At 43.9% G+C, this 24,929-nt stretch overlaps 1 protein-coding gene across 2 annotated transcripts in view; it reads right to left on the reverse strand.

Annotated features, from left to right (window-relative positions):
* Positions 1–24,929, reverse strand: part of CRY1 (cryptochrome circadian regulator 1) — a 52,345-nt gene that overhangs the window by 17,804 nt on the left and 9,612 nt on the right. For both annotated transcript variants that reach the window (XM_020982438.2, XM_020982439.2), the window contains exon 2: positions 574–682. In XM_020982438.2, coding sequence (XP_020838097.1) covers positions 574–682 — 109 coding nt within the window. The remainder of the gene's footprint in view (positions 1–573; positions 683–24,929) is intronic.

A 24,929-nucleotide genomic window follows, 5' to 3' on the forward strand; every position in this document is an offset into this window, starting at 1 on the left:
CCATGACCAGGACTAGGTCATGGGTGGCTAAATAGTTATAAGAATAATGGGTAAATAGTGATAAGAAGTTTATAAGAATAAGTTACAAGAAAATTAAGAGAATCAAGAGGTACATCCCAGAGAAGCTGAAAATTGTGAACCTCAGTTTCATCATTTATCAAGTGAGGATAACAAAATCTGCACTGTTTACTTCATAGGATTTTGTGAGGAAAGCGTTTTCATGAACCATAAAGCACTATGCAAATGTGACTTACTATTGTCATTGGGGCAATACGAAAGGGAAGGGGTCACATAGAGGAGGACAGTCAGGATACTGGGTTGTAATCCTAATCCTCATAGGAACAAACTCTGTCGATGTGAACGAAATCCACTGCTTCTCTGGGACTTGCTTTTCTCTTGAGTCAAGTAAAGCAGCCGCATTAGGTTGCCTAAAATCCCATGAGTTAGGATGCACCGACTCAATTTCTACTCCCCAAACTTCTGTCCTTGGCTAAAATATACACACCGAGTATACCATTTTCACAGCTGAGAGTAGAGAATGTTAATGTGTCTGTCCAAAGTTTTAAAACATACCTTGAAAAGTCGAGGAAACACATCTGCTGGCTGGCCACGAATTACAAACAAACGAGAATTTAATTTTCTTAGATTGGCATCAAGATCCTCAAGACACTGTAGCAGAAATCTAGAAGGAAGGAATTATTCATTTAAAAAAAGGTATGCTGCATTACAAGAGATCTAGAGATGCGAAATATACAAGAAGCTGACACATTTCCCCCCCAAATCATATTCACTTAAAAATCTGAAAATCAGAGGCAAATAATGGTACAGTGAATTGTGTCCTGGACTTGGAGTCAAGAAGATCTGAGTTCAAATCTGGCCTTAGGTGTTACTGGCTGTGTGACTCTAGGTAAGTCACTTAATTTCTCTCAGCCTCAGTTTCCTCATCTGTAAGACAGAGATAATAGCTTCTTCCTAGGGTTGTCATGAGACTCAAATGAGATATCTGTAAAGTGTTTTGCAAACCTTGAAGCTCTACATACAAGTTAGCTACTATTATTAAAACTACAGTAAAGCACTCAGAATTACAAAGGATTTCTAAAATTTTAGATAAGTGGGAAAGTAGATTGAAAGTTCTCAATACAGCATTTAAAGAACAATCACAAATGTTTAATTTGTCAACATATAATTTCAGTAAAACAACCCCGAATAACAAAATCAAATTCAGACTTGTGGAGTGTAAAACCAGTTTAGATACGTATGGATAGCCTGTCATGAAAGTCTAGCATTCCTTCTATTGGAAAAGACTTGTGGCCTCCTATTTATGGCCAAGGATTCCATATATTTGTCTAGCAAAATTATTAATTACAAAATCTATCAACTGATGAAATGAGTACTTACCAAATGAGTACTTGCTGGTTCCTCTGTCCAGAGTACAGATGTTACGGGCGACCCCAAAGCATAAACTAGGGTCCCTGCCCGTCAGGGGTTTATAATCTAATAACAGCTACCATTTATAGCCTACTACATGCCACGCACTGTGCTAAACACTTCGCTAAGGTGATCTCACTGGATCCCCACAACAACCTGACAAGACAGGGGCTATTATTTTCTGTTTTACAGACGAGGAAACTGGGGCAAACAGAGGTTAAAGGTCACCCAGCATTTAAACTCAGGTCTTCCTGACTCCAGGCATGACAATCCCTCCACTGAAAGAGCCACCCCTAAACTGGAAAAACAAGCCTAACACACATGAAATATCTAGAGAACAATTAAGTATTTACTCATAATAGGAGTTTAGAGAAGGGAAACAGCCACAAGGGCTAAGGTGCTCAGAGGAGACTTCATACACAAGGCAGGACTCTAGACGCTTTATTTATTTTTTATTTTTATTTTTTTCTTTTTAGGCAATTGGGGTTAAGCGACTTGCCCAGGGTCACACAGCTAGTAAGTGTCAAGTGTTTGGTCTGAGGCCGGATTTGAACTCAGGTCCTCCTGACTTCAGGGCCAGTGCTCTATCCACTGCTGCCCCTTCTAGACACTTTAAACAAAGTGTTACTAACACTGCTATACTACAGGTTTCTTTGTAGCCTCCAGGCAGTAATGGAACATGGCTACCATATTCAATAGTTGTTCAGAAAGGAGACAACTGGCACCTGCAATTGTAAAAACTTGAGGCACTCTACCAATGACCAATGTTAAAAAAAGGTCTAAAACAAACCAACCTTTCCTTATACGATAACTCTCTCTAAAACTAAGAGCTAGCATTAACTACAACAGAAAAATGCTCTAGGCCTTGCCAACAACACCTGCAGGAAAGAAAACAAGGGCATCCAGGGTCACACTATTATTTCCTGTATAGACAGATACCGTGATGATATTTGTGAATTCGTGGAAGTTCCTTCTAACAACCCACTTCTATCAGTGCACCTTGGGAGCTGGCCCCCCAGTTTCACTGACTTTATTTGCTTTCTCTAGACCCTGCACTTGATCTGAAGGCTGTAAGCCAATTCCCTAAAAGAACCTCCTGGTTCTTCACAAACGTGTGCCTGGGGACACACGGGGGGGGGGCACATTCCTCTCTCAAGGAGCAGGAGTGTTCCAGTACAAATGAGTACATTAGATACACCCATCATTTCATCCTGCTCATTCTGTGGTGGGTTTTTTTTTCCTTAAAGAGTATTAAAAAAATACCTTTGGGTTCATATTTCATTCATCTCCTCTCCCATGGGATGTGTAGGGGATTCCCTGAACCTCCTATCACTTCTGGGGGAAAGGGATGCTTTTACCGCAGCAACATCAAAGCATCTACAGTCTATGTAATTATTCATAACCAAGTTTAATTGCTGGCAGTAAAACATGGCAATAAATAAAGACCCGTTCAAAAGAAGGCTTTGCTTATTCGGCAGTAACATTTTTAATGACCCTGAAGCAAATAAAACCGAGAGTTAAAAAATGGAATGATCAGCTAATTGGCTTGCTGAATTATCCCCCAAAGTATTAACTGACAAGGGCAGGCCAATCCTGGCACTTCTTTTTGGCCATTACTGACATCTCTTTCCTCACCAAAGTTGTCACACATACAGGTGGCTTTAGTATCCTTAGAGAGAAACGTTTAAAAAAAAAAGGCAAAAGGGGACAGACAAAGACCAGGGTTAATGAAGCACTGTGCCTTCATGATGGTAACAGCCAAATGAGCGTCCTCACCACCTTCACACCTGGCACTCCTACACAATGTGCGGGTGGAAAGGAAGGCTACAACGAAGTGGTTTTGCAGCTTTAGAATTCTCTGTGGCTGGTCCCATCAACATACACCTGAGTGCCAGCGGCCAGACCACGACGTCCATCTGGAAGAAAAGCCCTGAAACGAAAGCAGCACTGAAGGCTGCCGTGAAAGACATCCACCTCGGGCAGCCAAAGGCAGGCCAGTTACTAGTGAGGGTGTGTTTGCATCACAGGGGCATGGATTTCAGAGCCGGAACCATAGGGTCAGGAGCTCACAGGAATCTCCCTGTCTACTGTCAAATGTGCTCCTTCTTTACCACACATTAGCAAATAACAACAACAACAACAAAAAACCATTAGGTTTTGCACCTTCAACTTCATTACAGCAAGTTATGAGGCCTCAAGCCCCACTCTCCTCATCCTGACCCTTTTCTTCAGCCATGATCTTCCACACAAAATTAAGAACAAAATTGTCAACCTGGCTGCTGCTCTTCCTTATGATGAAAATTACTGCATCCACACCATTGATTAGAGAAACGCAAATCAAAACAACTCTGAGGTGCCATGTCACGCCTGTCAGACTGGCCGAGACGACAAAACAGGAAAATGGTAAATGGTGGAGAAGATGTGGGAAAACTGGAACACTAATGCATTGTTGGTGAAGCTGTGAACTGATCCAGCCATTCTGGAGAGCAATTTGGAACTATGCGCAAAGGGCTATAAAAATGTGCCTACCCTTTGACTCAGCAATAGCACTTCTAGGGCTGTATCCCAGAGATCATAAAAATGGGGAAAGCATGCACAGGTACAAAAATATTCATAGCAGCTCTTTGTGTGGTGGCAAAGAACTGGAATTTGAGAGGATGCCCATCAATTGTGGTATATAAATGTAAATGGAATACTATTGTGCTATAAGAAATGATGAGCAGGCAGAAAAACCTGGAAAGAACTGTATGGACTGATGCTGAGTGAAGTGAGTAGAATCAGGAGAAGGTGGCACGCAATAACAGCCACATTGTGCGATGACTTATATTGATAAACTTAACCCTTCCCAACAATACAAGGATCTAAGACATCTCCAGAGGCCTCGTGATGGAAAATGCTGTCCACATCCAAAGAAAGAACTATGGAATTTGAATGCAGATTGAAGCAGACTCTCTGCTATTTTTTTTCTTCTGCTGTGTTTTGTTTGTTCTTTCTGGTGGTTCCTCCTATTGGCTGTAGTTCTTCCTTACCACATGACTAATGTGAAAACATGTTTAATAGGAATGTATATGTAGAGCCTATATCAGATTGTACTCTGTCTTGGGGAGGGAAGGGGAGAAAAATTTAAAACTCAAAAGCTTATGGAAGTGATTGTTGATAATTCAAAATAAATTAATTAAAAAAAACAAATAAAATTCTTCCAAACAGCAGCTGGAGATGTGAGGCCGGGCATCAATGGAGAGGTTAAGTCTGAATATGAAAACTTGGAAGCCAATTGCACAAACATGGAAGCAGGTGAGATCACCACTGAGAGAAGACAGCCCAGAGACGGGAAATATCAGTGTGCGCCAAAGTGGGCCAGGGCCGGTTGGTGGAGATGCCCATGTTCAGGGAGAAGGAAGTCCAGGAGCAGAAAGGGTGGGCTGAAGTCAAAGGACGAAAGCGAGCGATGCAGGCAGAAAGGTCAGGAGGATGAGAATGGAGAAGAGGTCACAGAAAGAGGCTATTAAGAAGCCATTCATGGAGAGGCAGAGCGGTTTATGGACACAGTTCTGGAGTCAGGCAGGCCTGAGCACAGGCTGTTTCAGGCACCAGTCTGCATTGGAGGGGGAGGTTCCTCATTCTAAGTTTTTTATACCAGTGACATCACGGGTCTGAACCAACAAAAGCAAACACAACATCAGTCACTGGACATTTCAGGGAGCGGGGGGGGCCAGACGACACCTGAGTGCACAGAGGAGTGGCACAGATGGATGGCCTGAAAGGAGAAGGAGGAAGCACTTGGGAGGAGAGATTGGGAACTCTGACCAAGGGCACAGCAAAACTGAGGTAAAGTCGAGCCTGGGGGAGGGAGTCCATTTTCCTCTTCGGCTCCTTCCACTTCGTGGCAGTCACTGACCTGGCTCCCCTCCCGACACAGCCCTGCTGGCCACCCCTTCCCTCCTTCCTCTCTGATCAGTGGGGGAGGGGGCCTCTTCTAGGTTCTCCACTTACCACCATCACTCAGCAGCCTCTCCCCGGAGGGCCACGTGCCCCACACCAAAATCCTGGAAGCTCCTCTCTGCCTCAGACACTTCCTAGCTGTGTGACCCAGGCAATCCACTTTACCTTGTTTGACTCAGTTTCCTCATCTGTAAAATGAGCTGGAGAAGGAAATGGCAAACCACCCCAGTATCTTTGCCAAGGAAACACCAAATGGGGGCATGGATAGTTGGACACAACTGAAAAATTACTGACCTTCCGTCTCTAACCCCTCAGTTGTCTCCCAGGCCATCATCCCTGCTCTAGTCACTCTCTTTTCTTTTCCCCAACTTGACCTGTTGGTGAACCAGTTCAGTTCTGCACTGCCCTGTTCTTGAGTCTTTGGCCCTCATCATATCATCAATTGTGCCCAGCCAAGTCTCAGCCTTGGGTCACCCCCACCACCCACCACCTTCGCTTCTACATACATGTGGCTGAAAGAAGGAGAAAATCACACAACCATTCTGACTGTGTCTACTACAAATTTGTCATCCCCCCTCAACCAGGCCCTCACTGCTGCTTGGTAATCTTACTAGAGCTCCCTTATCAACTCGCTATCCCACTCTCCACAGCAACTTCTAGATCTCTTCATCCCTCCTCAAACCTTCCATGGCTCCTCCACTGTCTCAGCTGGGAACCTTGCCTCACATTTTACAGAAAAACTGAAGCCATTTGCTCCTCTCGCCCCTTCCTCATCTCACACCAGATACCTTCTGCTGATTTCTCTCCTTCACCCCCGTCTCCTCTAACATTTCAGCTCTCTCACTTATTTTCACCCTCTCTCAGTCTGGCTGGTTCCTTACTGCCTACAAACATGCCCACATCTCCGCATCCTCCCCCTCCCCACATGATCCTTCCATCCCTGCTGACTGTCCTCCTAGATCTCTTCTTCCTGTGTGGTTAAGCTCCTTGAGAAGGCCATCTGCAGTGGGAGCCTCCATTTCCTCTTCTCGCCCTCTCTACTTCACCCCCTGCCCTGGAATCTGGATTCTGACCTCATCATTCCACTGAACTTGCTCTCTCCTAAGACACCAATAAGTCTCTAACTGGCAAACCCAGTAGCCTCGTTCTTCTTGACCTCTCTGTACCCTCTGACACATTCAGTCACCCTCTTCTCTCTCCTGGTTCTGGATCCTCCTGCCTAGAAGGCCTCTTCTTCTCCTCAGTCTTCCTTTGCTGGGTCCTCCCCCAGGCCATGCCCACTGCTGGTGGGCATCCCCCTGGGCTCTGATGTGAGCCCCCTTCTCTTCTCCCCCAACATCACTTCACTTGGGGATCTCACTGATTTCACGACCATCTCTAGCCTGATGATTCTCAGATCTACCTAGCCAGCCCTAAGCGCTCTGCCAGCCTCCAGTCTCGCATCTCCAACAGACTTTCAGACCCCTCCAAACTGGCTGTCTGGTAGACATCATAAACTCAACAAGTCCAAAATGGAATTATCTTTCCCCTTAGCTAAATCCTCCTCTCTTCCACACTTCCCTGTTTGTACCAGTCTCCTGGGTCTGTGATCTCAGCATTATCCTTACCTACTCTCCCCCTCTCCCCACACGTGACATCAGTGGCCAAACCTTGTTCTTTCTGCCTCCACGACCTCTTTTGCATCTGACGCCTCCACACGCACACAACTGTACCTTAATTCCAGGCCTTCAACTCCCCTCACTCAGACTATTGGAATAGCTTTCTAACTTGTCTCCCCGCCTCTAATCTCTCCCCGCTTAATTCTACCCTTCACACTTATGCCAAAGAGGTTTTTCCTCAAGCACACACCTGACTTTCCCTACTCAATCCAGCTCCACTGGCTTTCCCTACCGTTGCCCACTTAGTGTTCAAAACCCTACATAACCTGGCCCAGCCTCACCAGACATTGACCCCTCCCCCATGCTTATCTTTCCAGTCACACTGGCCATCTTCTTATTTCTCATACATGATACTCAATCTCCCATCTCCCTTCCACCTCCTAGACTTCCCTCCCCACAGACAGTGCTAGCACTACTCCAAGAAGCCTGTCCTGATCCCCCCAAACACTGGCATTCTCTCCTCTCAAATCCTTCTACTGACCTCCAGCACTAGCACAATGCCTGGTCCTCAGGAGACACTTAACCAGTACTGCTGATGGATTCTCGTGTTACACATACACGTTGTCTCTCCCATGAGAACACAAGCCCTGGCAGAGTAGGGAGTTTTTGTATGTGTATCCCTACCGCTGCCGAGCACATAACAGGACTTAAATGCTTGAGTGAGTTACCCTTCCCAGACAGAGGGCACAGGCACCCTACCCAGCTTCTCTGCTCACAGAAAAGACGACCCTGGGTTGGGATTTCCAGGGACAAATTATACAATCGCCAAACTGTGATACAGGGTAAGACAATAAATCCAAGGGGAAGGAATAAAAAGTTTTCCACGGTATTCCTTCTTATGGGTAGTTTAGGATGCATCAATAAATTAGACGGAGGAGACAAAGTTTCTCTCCTATCCTGCTCAGATTTACAGGCAGACTCTGGATAAATCCTTTCTCACGCACACATATGTATCTCAACAAGATTTATTAACTACCTACACCACGCCAGGCACTGGGAACAGAAAGACGGTAAGAAAACAGCCTCTACCTTCCAAGAGCTTATTATGCTCTACTACGGGTGGAAGCGGGCCACACACACACACACTATCTCTCTGTATTGGAAGGGTGTGGAGGAAAGACCAGACTAGCTCTGTTTGGCTCCTCAGGACAGACCCAAGAGCAATGGAGGAAAGGCACAAGAAGGATGATTTGGCCTTGGTCCCTGGCAGAGCAGAGCGAAGGAATAAGCATTTGTATGATGCCTACTACGCGCTTGGCGCTGCACCAAGCACTTTCGGCAAACGGTACCTCATTTTATCCTCAGAACAACACCAGGAGTTAGGCACTGTTATCATCATCATTTTACAGTTGAGGAAACTGAGGCAAACAAGTTTAGTGACTTGCCCAGGGTCACCGAGCTAGTATGCATCAAAGGCTGGATCAGAACTCAGATCTTCTATATCAAGCGACATAGAGAGGTGCTAAGTCCCTTCCCCTTGGTGGCCTTCCAGCAGAGGCTGATGAACACTGGATGTCACAGTGGGGATACCTTTCTTGTGGGGCTGCTGAGGTCTCTTCCGACTCTCAAATTCTATGACTTGATATGGGAGGAGGGCGTGTGAGGAAAGGTGGCCACTCAAAGAAGAGTGACCAGTGCCTCGAATCTGGATGCCTGCGAGTCTGGTAAGGTCCTCACGGTAGTACCGTTAAGGGGCTGGTGAGACAGTTCTCTTTTTGACCTACTGAGTCTGAGATGCCTGTGAAACACCTGGTTCAGTGGGACAGATGAACAGAGAGGTAGCCTCTCAACTCAAAGCAATTCATACATCACAGATGAATTCTGAAGTCTGAAGTTTCAGTTTTACCAGAATGAAGATTTTCATTAGTGTTCTATTTGAGTTTTCTAAGTAAATAAATTAGATCCTTACAATTTAAATGGACAACCTTTTGATAGTGAGTTGAGTTGATTCACCAATGTAGTAACATTATAGCAATGAGTGGGACACTATGGTACCATTCTTAGATTCCTGTTCCTAACTTTCTCAGGGTCTCTGAACTAAGGTTCAAAATTTATCCTACAGATAATTTTTTCCTCCCAATAGTAATCACAAGTGAATTTTCATAAAATTAAACTCTCAAAGCTTACACCATTTCCAAAGTTAACCAGAGTACCAATCAAATATTGAAAGAAATGAGATCTCTCTTGGGGCAGCTAGGTGGTGCTGTGGATAGAGCTCTGGCCTTGGAGTCAGGAGGACCTGAGTTCAAATCCAACCTCAGACACTTGACACTTACTAGCTGTGTGAGCTGGGGCAAGTCACTTAACCCCAATTGCCTCACCGTCCCTCCACCCCCCCAAAAAAAGAAATGAGGTGTCTCTAACTCTAGTTAATTACAACACACCAGCAAAACCCCAGCATTAATGGAGATGGGCTCTTCTATCTTTTCTCTCAAACTGAGAAGGGCTCAGGTTTGTTAATCTCTCAGAAATTGTGACTTTTGGATAATTCAATGTGTACCAAAAAGAGCCCTGATCAAACATACACTTTAAATAGGTGTGTGTACTTGGACATTTTCCAGCTCAGCTTAGCTATCACATCTGCCCCAAAGTTCGCTAGTTTGTTGTCCTCATGAGCAACAGGGCTGGTTTTTAAATAGGCCACTTGGTAGCCCACACTACAATACAATCCCTGACATAACAGCCCTATTTCTGTGGAAGCACAATCCCCATACTATTTAATTATATTGTGTGACTGTACCGATTTCAAAGCAGTCTGATGAGGTCTGGATGAGAAAATGGATCGATCTCCTTCAAGCACCTCAAACATTCCTGAGTCCCTTCCCTCTGCCTCCCCTCTCCTAACCTCAACATCAATATTGCTATTAGGAAAAAACTACACAAGGTTAGCTTCCTTATACAATTTCCAAAAAGAACATTTCAATATGAATCAACAGAAATAGTTTCTTAAAGTAGGTCGTTGCCCTAGCAACCAGTGGGCAGCTTGGTTTATTCCCCGTCACAATGACCTACTTTCTCCCTTGTGCTAGAACAGCTTTATGTAACCAGGATTTTCAGTTCTGTCTATAAAAGTCAAGAAAAGATAACGGCAAGTTACAACATAGTCCTATCACTGCTGAAAACAAGGCATTAAAGAGAAGCATGGATTGCACCAGAATAAAACCATATGGCCCCATGCTTTAGTTTAGAAGTAATTCAGTAATGAAACCTATACTTAGGTTATCTAAACCAAAACAATTCCTGGTGATCTTGAGAGAGCTGCATGGAAAAAGCCTTCCCCCAAAAGGTCTCTTCCCTCATCTTCTCTGAAGTGAAGGATGACACCTTAAATTATTCTCTACATGGGAAATCATTTTTAAATACACAAGAGAAGGGGAACTTAGAAAAAAGCCTCCAGTCACAGCCAAAGGGTCAGAACTGAAAAGGTAACAACCTGAAAATACCCAATGACAGCCAGCAATTACACTCTTTGAATATGTAAGATTTCACTCGGTCACTTCTATTGGCCTGTCAATCTGCATCTCCTCCCATGGATGAGCATCTGCTCTGTGGGGCAACTCTTTCATGATGGTGTCTGCAATGGCAGATGACACATGGGTTCAGAGGAGCCCTGCCAGGGTCTGACAGCTCGCTGCATCCTGGGCCATGACATTTCTGGCACTACTGAGTCTCTGGTTTTCAAAATATTCACAATCAATACTTAGGACGTGTCTGCCATGTGCTTAGGCCAGTTTTTTCTGTTGACAAGTTGCAATCTCGTGGGCACAACAAGGCAGGTACTCAAATATAAGGAGGCAGACAACACCAAGTGTCAATGGCAAGGCTCCAAGGAAGGGCTGTGGTGGAGGGAGGCGGGGAAGGCTTGCTGAAAGGAGGGGGCTTTCAACAGGGCCCAGGGGAGGCCGTCCCAGGAAGAGCAAACAACCAGAGCAAGGCAGGTTGATGGGGAAGTGCAAGCCAGTCTTATGTCCAGGGAGCGGGGGCGATCTAAAGCTGAAAAGATAGCTCCGTTATTAGCGCCTTCTGGGAGAACTCAGACAGTAAGAACCATCCTCTGAGCTGTACGATGTTAAGATTAGTCTGGCAATCACAGAATGTAGACTTAGGGAAGGGAACTAAGCGGGGTGTGGAGGGTCAGAAAATGACTGTGGGCCTGGAAGTAGAATGGTTAGCAATGGGAGCACAGAGAAGAGAGAGCAGAACCTGGCAGTCCTGGATGCCAAAGGGAAGGGAGACTTTCAAGTTTCATGACAGTGATTAGGAGGACCTTGGGGCCATTAATAGAAATAAAAGAATCAAAATGGGGCAAAAGTTCAGGGAAGACAATGAGTTTGGTTTGGACAGGTTGGGAAGATGGACAAACCCAACAACGTGAAATTTGTCAGTTCAACTATTTTTATTTTCTATTTTGTTTTCCTCTTAATTATTTTCTGTTTTGTGTTTGCCTTTCAACTTGCCAATTCAAATAACATTCATTAAACATTCATTATGTGGCAAGGCACCAAGCTATCTTCTGGGTTAAAAATATAAATAAAAGTCCTGGCCTCAAGAAGTCTCTATTCTCTGGGGGCCTAGAGCTAGCACGTACAAAAACAGGTAAACAGAAGGTAATTAGAGGAGGGAACGGTCGGGAAAGGTTTCCCTAAGTAGATAGGTGGGTACTTGAGCTGAGGCTGGAAGGAAGGTGCGGATATGGAAGGCCTGGGGAGTTTGGCTGGAACATGGAGGAATAGCAATGCAAAGGCCTGCTGGAGCCAGGCTGAGTCTGTACTTCCTCTGTGGGGCAACCAGGAGCACCTGAAGCTTCTCAAGGGGGCAAGTGACCCTGCCAGACCCAGGCCTTAGGAAGATTATTTTATTGACAATGGAAGATGGTCTGAAAAGGAGAATGACCGGAAGCAGGTAGAAAAAAATTAGGAGGTGAGGTTACTTTCTCCTTTTGGTAACTTCACTTTCACTTCATCCCAATCTAGTAAGCACCTGTCACACACCTAGAATGTGCTGCCGATAGCAGGCAGCCCCCGCCTTCAGTACTGATGTTCTATTTTTTTTTTGTTTACTTTTTTTGGGGGGGGTTTTGGTGAGGGCAGTTGGGGTTAAGTGACTTGCCCAGAGTCACACAGCCAGTGAGTGTTATGTGTCTGAGACCAGATTTGAACTCAGGTCCTCCTGACTCCAGGGCTGGTGCTCTATCCACTGCGCCACCTCGCTGCCCCCAGTACTGATATTCTGATGGGTGCAGGAAGGGCCTAAAACGTTATACGGCCAAGCATGGAAGCTACTATGACTTCTATCATCTGTTTTTCAACTGAGGCATTATTCAGAACATCTTTTTGTAGTCTCCAGATAGATCTGAATGTTGTAATATTTTCTTTACAGATTGCTATTTATTACATTGTGATGTGTAAATGTAGTAATTAAAATTTCTGTCCTTATTAATTTATTCATAATTTCTTTGTGTCCTAGAATGTAATCAATTTCCATGACCCACCTGTACTCGGTGGAGGAGAAAGAACCTTAATATTCCCACGTAATCTTCAAATCCAATTTCAACACTATATTAAAATCTGCAATGTCTTGTTTATTCTGTTAGTGGGGCTGTTGCAAACTTCTACTGTTATTGATTTTCTATCAATTCTTTTTAGCAATTCAGTTAAATTTTCCTTAAAAAATTGAGCTTCTACAGTAAGCAACATTGTACAGCGATCAACTGTGAATGATTTAGCTATTCTCAGCAATACAACGAATGATCCAAGACAACTCTGAAGGATTTATGATGAAAAATGCTATCCACCTCCAGAGAAAGAACTGATGGGAGTCTGAATGCAGATGGAAGCAGACTTTTTTCCTTTCTTTATTTTTCTTGGTTTTTTGGTCTGTTTTCTTTTGCAACATGGCTAATACAGAAATGTTTTGCATCACTGTACATGTATAATCCATAGCAAACTGCTTGCCTTCTTAAGGAGAGGGGAGGGAAGGAAGGGAGGAAGAGGATTTGGAACTCAAAATTTTACAAGACGAATGTTAAAAATTGTTTTTACATGTAGTTGAGAAAAAAAATAAAATAAAATTTTTAAAAATTGAGTTTCTGGGCCATGAGGTATACCGATGTTTTAGTCCATCTTACTCTTTTAAAACTAGGTACCTCTTTTGGCATTAGATGTGTTTCCAACGTGCTCCTGGATTGTAATGTTCAATCCACTCATTAATCACTTTTCTCCACATAGGGAAACGAAAGAAGTTCACAATCGGGTATCTAAGTGTTTGTTTTAACTTACTTTTGTCAGGAAGGAATACACTTTTCCTTATTTCACAGACACTAACCCATTCCCAAGCCACACAAAAAGTTCCTCTCTTTTTATACTATCAACCTTCATAGAATCTCAAAATGTGAAGGAGCTCAGAGCCCACCGAGTCTAGGGAATTGTAACCTGGAGTCTGCAAACTTCAGGTTGTTGTGTTTTCTTTTTTTTAAATCTTGATGACTGTAACTGTATTTCAATCTAAGTGTTCTCCTTTGTAATCCTATGTATCTTATGGCCTGCTGAGGTGGCCAGGACGTAAAGAGTGGCTCGCCAGCTGACCTAGTCCCCCAGACTCTGCTCGGCCGCCTCTCCAGAGTGGGAGCCCATGACTTCCAAGGCAGCCCAGTGCCTTCTTTGGATATCTCAGATTCTTAGAAAGCTTTTCCTCACAAGTTTAAATTTGCCTCCCCACAATTTCTACTCATCGCTCAGCGTCCGCCAAATCCCTCTTCCTCACGCCAGCCAGCCATTGCTCCCTCTCCTCACTCCCAGCCCAGCCTTTCTTGGACACTGGACACCACATCTCTGCCCTTCCAACCATCAGGCCCTGGAACTGAGGGCAGAACTCCAGACGGGAGGCTGAGCAGTACACGGGGCAGAGGGAAGCGGCCTTCCTCGTCCTGGATGCCAGTTCTTTCCCATACGCACTGTACAGCGGGTGGTACTGTACTTCTAGAGGGCTGGCTCATAGTGAGCTCGCAGTCCCATAAAACTTTCAGATCTTTTTCAGATGAGCTGCTATATAGCCATGCTTCCCATTGCAGATTCAAAAAGACTGAATTCCTAAGTACAAGAATAAAAGGAAAGTTATGAGCAAAGACTACCAGAGGGCTATCCTCTTCCTTCTCCCAGGTCACAAGGGGCCTAAGGAGGAAATAAAAGGTTAGTGGTCCCGGATCTGGCCTCCACACTTGAGGAGGGGCTCTGAGCCTTGTACTGGTGGAGTCAGGAGAGCTGGTTTCACATTCCAATTCAGATACCAGTCGTGAGCTGCTGGGTAACTCGTGTAGGCCTCTGGGCTTGGATACCTCCAAGGGTTGTGGAGAGGACAGTACTTTGCAAACATTAAGGCATTTTAAAAATGGGAGTATTGCTAATTAAGCTCTAAATCAGCAAATTTCAGTTCAGCAGGAAACTTTCAGTAAGAGCTGCCCAGCAACAGAAGGGCCGTCTAGAGGAGACCCGAAGGAAGAAGCTGTGCCGTGGGCAGGCTGGATCGAGCCCGTCTAGGATTTGACAGGAAACTGAAGAGTTCCTATGGTCAAAGAGTAACTTCTCAACAAAATGAGTCCAACCTCTTCAGCTCAGTAGGTCCTAGCACGCACGTACCCCTTCTCTGGGGATCGGTCCACCTCCTGTCCTCTCTATTGCTGTCACCTATTACAGCAGACCAGGTCCTCTTCTCTTGCCCAGCACCACACAACTCAGTGTCAGGCTCCAGTTTCTACCAGTCCAATCAAAGGGGTGGGAAAAGCTCTAGCAATGCTTTGAAACAGTCCCCCAGTTTTTCCTGTCTTTTCCTTACTCATGTCTCTATACTGGATCCCTGTAGAAAAAAGCTATTTCTGCTCTGAAGAACGTGTTTTAATAACTTCAGAATTCATGGTAAACATTCTTCTGGGAGACCATTTGGAAATATTTTAAAATTGACATTGTCATTACCTGTTATGTAACTACCAGACTCATCCTCTGTGTGGATACAGCTCGACACGCCTGACCTTTGCCAGCATATCAGATAACTGCTGGAGCTGCCTTAGAGGAGAATTCTGTGTAACTCAGGCCTCCCTGATCCCAACAGTACACAACGGTATTTATAATCTCTTTCCTCCCTGTCCCCATTTTCGAAGCATCCTGTATTATGACACCACCAGGCTAAAATCAAATAAAACATCTATTTCTGGGCCTGAGGATTTACAGGGAACCCAACAAGGCCAGTATGACACGTGCACAGCAACGTGCTACGCTCTGCTCCAGAGCCTTCGGTGTGACTCATGGTGGTCATGGAGAGAGCTACCTGGGGCCTGTTAGACATTGGCCTTCCTCTCATAAAACCCCTGCAGCAACCTCAAGACAAGTATCATTTGGTCTCACTTCTTGAGTCAGGGCAAAATGTATCTGACTAATAAAGATGATTAATGGCTTTCATAGGGAAAAGTCTTTGGCTTGCCAGGCCATGTGTCCGTTCCCTCCTTCATCTGCCTCCTCTCCATCACCCTCCATTGTCACCTCATCCCTGCTACAGGCAGAGGGCCCATCCCTGCTGACATCATCATCTTTGCACCAACAGTTTTCTTATTTTAAAAAATATTTTTGTTCTTAGGATTCTTTGGCAGCCACAGGTCCCGAGGGCGGTGGCTCTCCTGACACTATCCATTTCTATGACCCATTCTCACCTCCATGCTCCATACAGGTCTTCAAAACTCTAAGGGGCCATTAAGCAACCTGGGCATCCATGTTGGGAATAACATAGAGCTATTTAAAGTTTTTAAAGTGCTTTATATATATTATCTCATGTGATCATGTGATCACCCCCTGGGAGGGAGGTGCTGTTATCATCTTTATTTTACAGATGAGAAAACTGAGGCAGACAGAGGTGAAGTGACTTTCCCAGGGTCATACAGCCAGTAAGTGTCTACGCCTGGATTTGAACTCAGGTCTTCTTGACTTGAGGCCCAGCAGTCTATCCGCTGTGCCACCGGGCGGTCCTACAGGCCTCTTTAAACAGCTCATCCCCTTTCTTCGTAATTGGAACGGCTTGTTGGTGTTTCCCATCATTCCTGGGCTGACCTCCTCTGTAAAATTTTAGGCCACAGCACGCTCCCTGCTCTCAATCCAAACCTCCCAAATCTACTCTCCTCCCATTCTGAGTACAGGAGAGTGTGGTTTTGCCCCAGTGTACAAACTTCCCAAGATGCCCATGAATGCATGTGTAATCACTGGCTTCTTGCCTGGGTTTCACAGTACAAAGTCGTCCACCCCCAGGTCCTCTGCTGGCCCACACCATTACTTACCATAAGGCCCTCTGGGCTGCGACCTCTTTCAACATCCCCATTAGTGGACTTCCCATAAGGTTGGACTGCCCTCCTCTCAGCCCAAAGCTACACAGCCACCCCACTTCTCCACAACTCTTTCTGCCCCAGTTGGAAACATTCTTGGTTATGGGACTGAATCTGGAATTCATGTGTTTGCCTGGCCCTCTGATAGGTGACATTTTTAATCAGTGGTCTGTGTGAGTGCCCGGACAGCACGTTTGCCAGATTTACAGAGGGTCCGCCTGGCTTTCTTCTCCTCTGACACAAATACCCAGACGGAGCTGCCAATACTCCCTAATAATCTTATTTTTTCTGTTTCAAAGAGTGTTTTCCTGTTGGTGAGAATCAGATCCAGCCCAGAATTTCCCCTCACTTCTAAGACTCTGTTAGCTCTGCCGCTTTCAGCCAAGAGGGCTTCAGCAGATGTCTGGATAACTTTGGCCCCCATCATTACTGTATCACACCTTTACTCCAATCTTATGATCAGATTACCAAACTCATTTAATTCCTCCTTCTGTCCAGGGGGTCTGTTGTTCAACTCCCAGTATCCCCTTTGGTTCTTCCTTGATTGATCTGGACACAAATGTTCTCAGCCCTCACAGCTTCTTAGAATTCTTCTCAAAAACATATCTTCCTAGAGGTGCAAAATAATTGGAAAGCGAGACGATGCCCGTCAATTGAGGAATCGCTGAACCAGCTGTGGTATATGAATGGAATGGAATACTATTGTGCTATAAGAAATGATGAGCAGGCCAACTTCAGAAAAACGTGGAGAGACGTGTATGGACTGATGCTGAGTGAAGTGAGCAGAACCAGGAGAACGCTGTACACAGTGACAGCCACTTTGTGCAATGACTAACTTTGATAGACTTAACCCTTCTCAGCAATGCAAGGATCTAAGACACCTCCAAAGGCCTCGTGATGGAAAATGCTATCCACATCCAAAGAAAGAACTATGGAGTTTGAATGCATATTGAAGCATACTACTTGCTTTTTTTTTCCTTCTGTTTTGTTTTATTTCTTTCTTGTGGTTCCTCCTATTGGTTCTAATTCTTCTTTACAACATAACTAATGTGAAAATATCTTTAATAGGAATGTATATGTAGAGCTCATATCAAATTGCATGCTGTCTTGGCAAGGGAGGCAGAGAGAGAGGGGGAGAAAATTTAAAACTCAAAAGCTTATGGAAGTGAATCTTGAAAACTAAAAATAAATTACTTAATTTTAAAGAGTTGTATAAAAACATGATACCAGCTATCAATTTAAATTTCTCCTCATGGTAGCTGATACAATAACATAACAAAGGCCTCTTTGATAGCACTAGAAAAAAGAAAAAGAATATATCTTCCTAACATAGACTGATCCCCCGTCCCACATTCTCCCTTATCCAATTTTTTCCTTCCAGAGCTAAGTTTCAGTGATAACTCGCAGGCCAAGTTTGCCTCCTGAGTCAAGTTCTCCATTCCATCTTGCTTTTTCATCCTACTTTGAGCATTTGTATACATAAAGACATGAGGTTATGGGTACTATTACTTTTTTCTTGGATTCTGCCATCTATAGATTAGGTAGCTCTACTGCCTTTTTTTATGCTGTACCTACCTTATGGTTTCTAGCTTAGTGTATTTAAGTAAATAGCTTCCTCTGCAAGCCCATTTTCATTTTAAATCCCTTCTAATTAGATTTGCAAGTCTTCAGGGAAATATATTTTTACTAGCTTTCCTTACATATATATATATATATATATATATATATATATATATATGCTATATTATATATACAATATGATATATGTTATATATTTTATATTATATCATATTATATTATATTGTGTGTGCATATATATGTATGTATATATATGTGTATATATATATATATACACATATATATATATATATATATACACATATATATATATACACATATGTGTGTGTGTGTATGCTATCCCTGACCAAGAAATCCTCATTCTATATTGGAAGTAATGGTCCAGAAATTTAAATTCCTTTCTTAGATGCTACTTTCTTAATTGGCTGTTGGTTCCCAAATTGGCCTCTCTCCTGCACCCTCTGCATAGATGGTAATGACAGTTATCTCCCAGACCTCACAATCCCGAACAGAGCTTTTGTGTCATTTGACGTCACATGAATCTCTACAAGCTGATCACGTCCATCAGGTCTGACAAGTCTTGGAAAGTTCTCGGCCACCAGATCTGACAAGTCTTGGAAAATTCTGGCCACACTGGGAAGTCAACTTAGGCAGTGGGGTTCAAGTCTAGGTTTCTCCTTAGCCTAAGGCTACCATTCTTTCCACTCCACTCCACTCCACTCACTTACTTAGTCATTCAGCCCTAAGCCTGGCGGCCAAAGAGTTTAAGGAACTCTGAAATCTAAAATGCTTTCCTATACTATAAAGGAAAAAGAATGAAACAGACCCTAAGTAATTAATAGATAACAATCATAATGTCCATTTTGCAGGGGGTGTGAATGAATAGTAGCTATTATAAGAAGATAAAATTGCAGATCAATCAACATGGAAAATATTCTGGAATGCCAGGGAAGGAAAATTTCCAAGTAATGACCACATTTGTATTTTAAAAATCCTTAATAAGCATGAGAACAAATAGTTCTCTATTAATAGCAGGGATGCAGAAACCCACAGAAGAGAAAAAGAGGAGCAAGCATCTGAATGAGAAAAACACACAGTAGCAAGCAAAATGACATCGCTATATGAGAATAACACAGACCAACTGGCCAGATGAGGACGCAGAGTATGCTTTACTAATCAAGATGGCAGGGAGGGAGGGGAGAAACTGCAATTTTGAGCTTAATTCTGGAAAATAAACAAGGAAAAGAGCACAGAACTGAGAGTTAGGAGCCCCAGGTTCTAGGATTTTAGAAACCATGCCATATGAAGAATGGTGGAGGGAATTTTGGGTGACTATCCTGTGCTTCAGATGCTATTAACTACACGAGCTTCTGGTCAATACTTCCCTGGTGGGAGAACATGAGTCATGATGAGGTCTAAACCTAGTAAAGTGGGCAAAGTTAAAAGCACCCTGGGTTAAACGTGAAATATTAATTAGACCCAGTTGGTGTCCAACTGGCCCAGCCTTGCAGACGGGGAACTGGCCAGAAAGGGCACCAACACAGAAGGAAGCACAAGGAAAATAGAGATGGCTAGGAGATCAGACTGAAAAGGGGATGGTCCAAGTCTTCTCCTGATGCTAGACAGTGGCTGGCTGCATGGCGCAGTCTGGTCCAAACATTAGGTAAATGGAAGAGGGCTAGACATGGAAACTTTGTCAGACTCTCAAATTCTGTAAGCATTTCCTTTCACCTTATTTCCCTTGGTTGCTAGGGAAGTGCCTTGAAAAAAAAAAAAACAACAAAAACCCAACTTGTTGCCACAACAGTGAGGGGAACAAAAGGAAACATCCAAGCAAAGGCTGGGTGAGGACTGGGAGCTAAAGCAGCAGCTGCCACTGGGACAACTCTGAGGCCCCTGCCAGTAAAGGCTGAGCAAAGTGGCAGAGGGTGGGCTGGGCTCACAACCTTTCGCCTTGGGTCATCCTCCTTCCGAAGGATCCTGGGAGGGAGTAGGGGGTGCTGGGCAGTTCAGGAGGGAAGAACGGTGAACCAAAGGGAAGTGAGCTATTCAACAACACAACGCACGAATCCAACAGGACGAGAGGTGAGCTCCCTGTCAATCAGAGGCTGAAAGACTATCCCTGTCAGGGAATCTGCAAAAGAAAGTGCCATGGAAGGAGGGATGCTGTAGGCAATGGTCCCTAAAGTTCTTTCCAGGTCTAAACGGAAAAAGACATAGCCCACATCACTTTTCAAAAATTAAATCGTGCCCACAAATGTATCAGAACAAATATAAAATATTAACCTGACTCTCAGCTCAAGCCCTTTTCTAGAGGATATCAAGGCAGTCACTTCTGGGCCCATTAGGAAGGAGAGCGACATTCGCTGTGCGATCCTGAGCAAGTCACTTAACCCTGACTGCCTCACCAAAAAAAAAAGGAGGAAACCCACCTGATAATCTCTCAAGTGAAAATTTTAGGAAAAAGCTTCTTCACTTTGCTGTGGAACCTACAGAAAAAAGGCAACCACATCCAGGCTGGAAGGTCTGACTCTCAGAACTAGCTCAAGCCACCTTGGGCATACATACACAGAGACTGCAATCAGAGGTAAATGGGCTGTGTTAGTCATGCCAAGTGTTTGAGTTCTCCTGGGCGAAGAGCAAGGAAATGTCATGGGACCAGTAACAAGAAGGGTTCCCTCCTTGCCTGACCCATGCTAGGCCTTCCAACGCTGGTTGTTCTACGATGTGCCATGCGCTCCAGACATACAGACAGCTCTAGGGCCTAGCAAGGTTCAGACACGCTGGAGACAGAACTGATTCGGGAGTCACAGGTCCTGGGTTTGAATCCTGGCTCCATTATTTATAGCTTCTGCGGCCTTAGACAACTTACTTCATTTCACTGAGCCTCTGCATTTGAATGAGCAAAGAAATTCTCTAAAGTCCCTCCCAACTCCAAACACTAGGACCTGGATACAGAAGTGAACAGGTCCTGATAGCTCACATGCATGTACATGGCACTTCACGATTCATAAAGTGTTCTGTCCACATCTCTGTGAAAACAAGTAGCACGTCATACTCATTTCACAGATGGGGAAATAGGCTTACAAAGACTAAGTGACTTGCCCAGGGGCACAGAGCTGACTGGTTATTGGGAGCCTAGATTTGAGGCCAAACTCCAGGTTCCTTCCACTATACCATACAATGCAATGGGCCATCTGAAAAGGTGGTAAATCTCGTAGGTCTGTGCCCTAAAGAGATCAAAGAAGAAGGAAAAGGACCTATATGCACCAAAATATTTAGAGCAGCTCTTTTTGTGGTGGTAAAAAACTGGAAATTGAGAGGATGCTTACTGATTGGGGAATGGCTGAATAAGTTGTGGTGAATGATTGAAAAGGAATACTACTGTGCTATAAGAAATGATGAACAGGATACTTTCAGGGAAACCTCAGAAGACTTACATGAACTGATGCAAAATGAATTAAGCAGAACCAGGAGAACACTGTCCACAGTAACAGCAATATTGTAAAATGATCAACTGTGAATGACCTAACTATTCTCAGCAATACAATGATCCAAGACAATTCCAAAGAACTTATGATGAAAAATGCTATCCACCTCCACAGAAAGAACTGATAAGAGTATGAATGTAGATTGAAGCATACTTTTTAAACTTTCTTTATTATTCTTGGGTTTTTTGTCTGTGTTTTCTTTTGCAACATGTGTAATATGGAAATGTTTTACATGACTGCACATTATAATCTACATCAAATTGCTTGCCTTCTCAAGGAGGTGGGAAGGGAGGGAAGGAGAGAGTTTGGAACTCAAAATTTTTTAAAATGAAAGTTAAAAATTTTTGTTTACATGTAATTGAGAAAAAATTAAATAAAAATTAAATTTTTAAAAAAGTGGTGAGCTTCCCATCTCTGGAAGTATCTAAGCCGCAAGATATGGCACTCCACTGTCAAGTGCCCAAGAATGGATCTCAAATGCCAAGAGACATAGGTGGCCTGGCTGTTCTAAGAATTTTGTTGTAGCAGAGGACTCAAGAGGTTAGTTATAGGCATCAGCAGCTATAAGTCCATAAAATCAGACAGTAAAATTCAGGACACACCCTCAAAGATCTCTTTTTAAAGCACGACCGAGATCAAGTTCAAAAAAAGAGCAAAAGTTTAACTTTCTCTAATCAGTTACTGGTTACTATTTACTAGTTATATAAGGCAGGGAGGTGGCACAGTAGGTAGAGCCTAGAGTCAAGGATGACCCAAGTTCAAATATGGCCTCAGATATTTACTAGCTGTGTGATCCTGGGCAAGTCATTTAACCTCTGTTTGCCTCAGTTTCCTCACCTGTAAAATGGGGATAATAATAGCACCGACCTCCCAGAATGATTCTGAGGATTAAACAGATAATATCTGTAAACCATCTAGCAGAGTGCCTGGCATATAATAGGAGCTATATAAATGCTTATTCCCTTCCCTTCTCTTAATTACTAATAATATTTACACCTTTAAAAAAAAAGGTATACTAAAGTATAATCTAGATACAAAAGCTGCTTGTCAGATATGGTGAAATACTTTCAAGGGAGGAATTTATAGGAAACATTGAAGTAATCTTTACTGCATTTAATTTCCTTTACTGTTGTCTTTTTTTCCACTCCATAGGTTGAGTCCTTCTCTTTTCAAAACCACCCACTAAACATTAGGTTAATTTATTTCACCACACAACATATCCTTGTTAATTATGCCCACTCATCTTTTTTGTGGTTGGATTATTTGAGGTATCTGCCCATCAAATATCCTGCTCATGCTCCCCCCTCCTTTTTGGTGGGGGTCAGAAGAATAGGGGAGAGCAAGATCATCATTTCGGGTTGCATCTTGCACTTTTCTGCTTTTCAGAATACATTATTTTGCTCCATTCTGCAGTTTCTAGAGCCTGCAAAATCATCTGGTGTTCCTCAGATTGCCACGCCTTTACACCTGCGAGTCACTCTCCCAGTCAGTTACAGAATTACTTGTTGGTCATCGGAATTATTCAATTTCACCACCACATGTCTTGGGACTCGGAGCACAGGGTTTGGTTTGGTTCTTCCCCACAGACAATGTGTGGATTCTTTGGATTGGTGCCTTGTTTTTGGTATTCCCAGGTTCTAGGTCATTTTCTGGAATTCCTTCCTGGTGCTAAGGGTTTTAGTCTGTCAGGTTCTTCTGGGGTACCCAGGGTTCCTGCACTGTCTCTGTACCTCCTGCCCTCAAGGGCCTTGGCTGCTCTGTGTTCTCTTGGGGCCGGTACGTTTCACCTCTCTTCTGCTGACATTTCTTCCACTTCACTTGTCTGCATCCTAGCTCTGTTATTTTCTCTTCTGACTGGAGGAACGAATTTTTTCCTGATCTTACATTCTGACACTGTTCCTCCTGTTCTCTTCTTCCATGTATTCCATTTCTCTTTTGGGCCATCACAGGATCTCTCGCCCTTACAGGCTGCTCTCTTGGGATTTCAGCGTGCTGTTTCATCCGGTAGCAGCTGACGATCCTTTACCTTGAAATAGTTAAGAGGAGATTGTATTTCTCTTCAAGGATTTAACACTCATTCTTCCTTCTAGTTTTAGGATCCTCTCTGCTGATTCCTCTGTTTGGGTTGTTTCTATTGAGCTTTTTTTCCATTGAAATTCCCCAGTCTTTCTTTAATTTCCCCCATCAATCACTTTCTGACCTCCCCTTTGGATGGCAGGGGAGGATTCACTTCCCTAAACAGCTGAGGGGGAGGTGCGGTGAGAGGTGGAATGACACAGCCGGCTTCAGCTGAGTTTCAGTCCCCTTTCCTCCAGGCCCGATGAAGCTGCTTCCCTCCGCCCTCCTTCCTTCCTTGGATCTTGCCCTCTTCTCTGGCTTAGATGAATCATCGTCTGCCATTAAGTCTCTACAGCCCTGGGAGGGGCGTCTAATGTTCGAGTTGTCCCTAGAAGATGGCACAATTTTTCTCTGCCTTTCCTCATCTCCCACCCCGCTCCGCCTTTCTCCCCTCCGCCCAACTCTGCCCTCCTGCTTCAGAAGGCTGCTCAGAATGAGGGTCAAGTCAGTGAAGGAGGGGAAAGGGGCTCAGACTCGTTTGATTCTGTGGGAAGATGGCCACGGTAGGTCCTAGTCAAGAAGCCTAGGATTGATCCACTTGCGCCTCTCTGGAGGCTAATGGAGGAAGGGTGCTGAGTGAACACTTTAGGTACTAGTGTTCTCCAGGGTTAATTCAGATTCATTCTCTCTCTCTCTCTCTCTCTCTCTCTGTCTCTCCATGTGGATTTAGCCATAATTGTTCTACACATGAGGTAAAATTCCTTTTTATTGGGGTAGAGGACTGAAAGAAAAGGTCTAGTCTGTCACCTTGTTAGTCATATAGCCTTAATTTAAATGTTCCTTTGAAAAGAGTTGGCTGTATTCTTAAATAAAATTTTTATCAAAGTTGAAACAAAATGTTCATATTCAAAAAAATGTATGTAACAGAAGAGAATGGGGAGAACACGCTGACTGCCACACAATCTGTCCAGTGAGTATAGTACAGTGCGCTCCCTTTTGCATCCTCATTCCCTCTTCTGCCACCATCCCAAACAACTTCGTAGAGAGAGTGACTCAATTATCCAGAGGGATGGTTAGCTAATTTATAGAAAGTATTCAGCCTTCTTGTTCTGCCTGATTTCTCAGCTATTAGGCTGCTTCCTAGCAACACTAGAGGAAAGGCACCTAGGCAGATGGTTTTCTTCCTTACTGGCATTTAAAAAATTGGCCAAGGGAGAAGCTCGTTGCTAAAATAAGATCTCTACTTTGTTTGTACGTGGTGCCTCTCAGCTTTTAGCACCTACAGCTTCACTGGTCCATTCAGATTCATCATTGTCGCTTGACGTGTGTAGAAGTGCTGAAAACCAGGATCAATCGTCTTGCACTTGTCATTTCCATTTCTATCTTAGCAGCAATTTCACTGGCATAATCCAG

Source organism: Phascolarctos cinereus, unplaced genomic scaffold (genome assembly GCF_003287225.1).
Source record: "Phascolarctos cinereus isolate Bilbo 61053 unplaced genomic scaffold, phaCin_HiC Scaffold_1;HRSCAF=81, whole genome shotgun sequence".
Classification (NCBI taxonomy): domain Eukaryota; kingdom Metazoa; phylum Chordata; class Mammalia; order Diprotodontia; family Phascolarctidae; genus Phascolarctos; species Phascolarctos cinereus.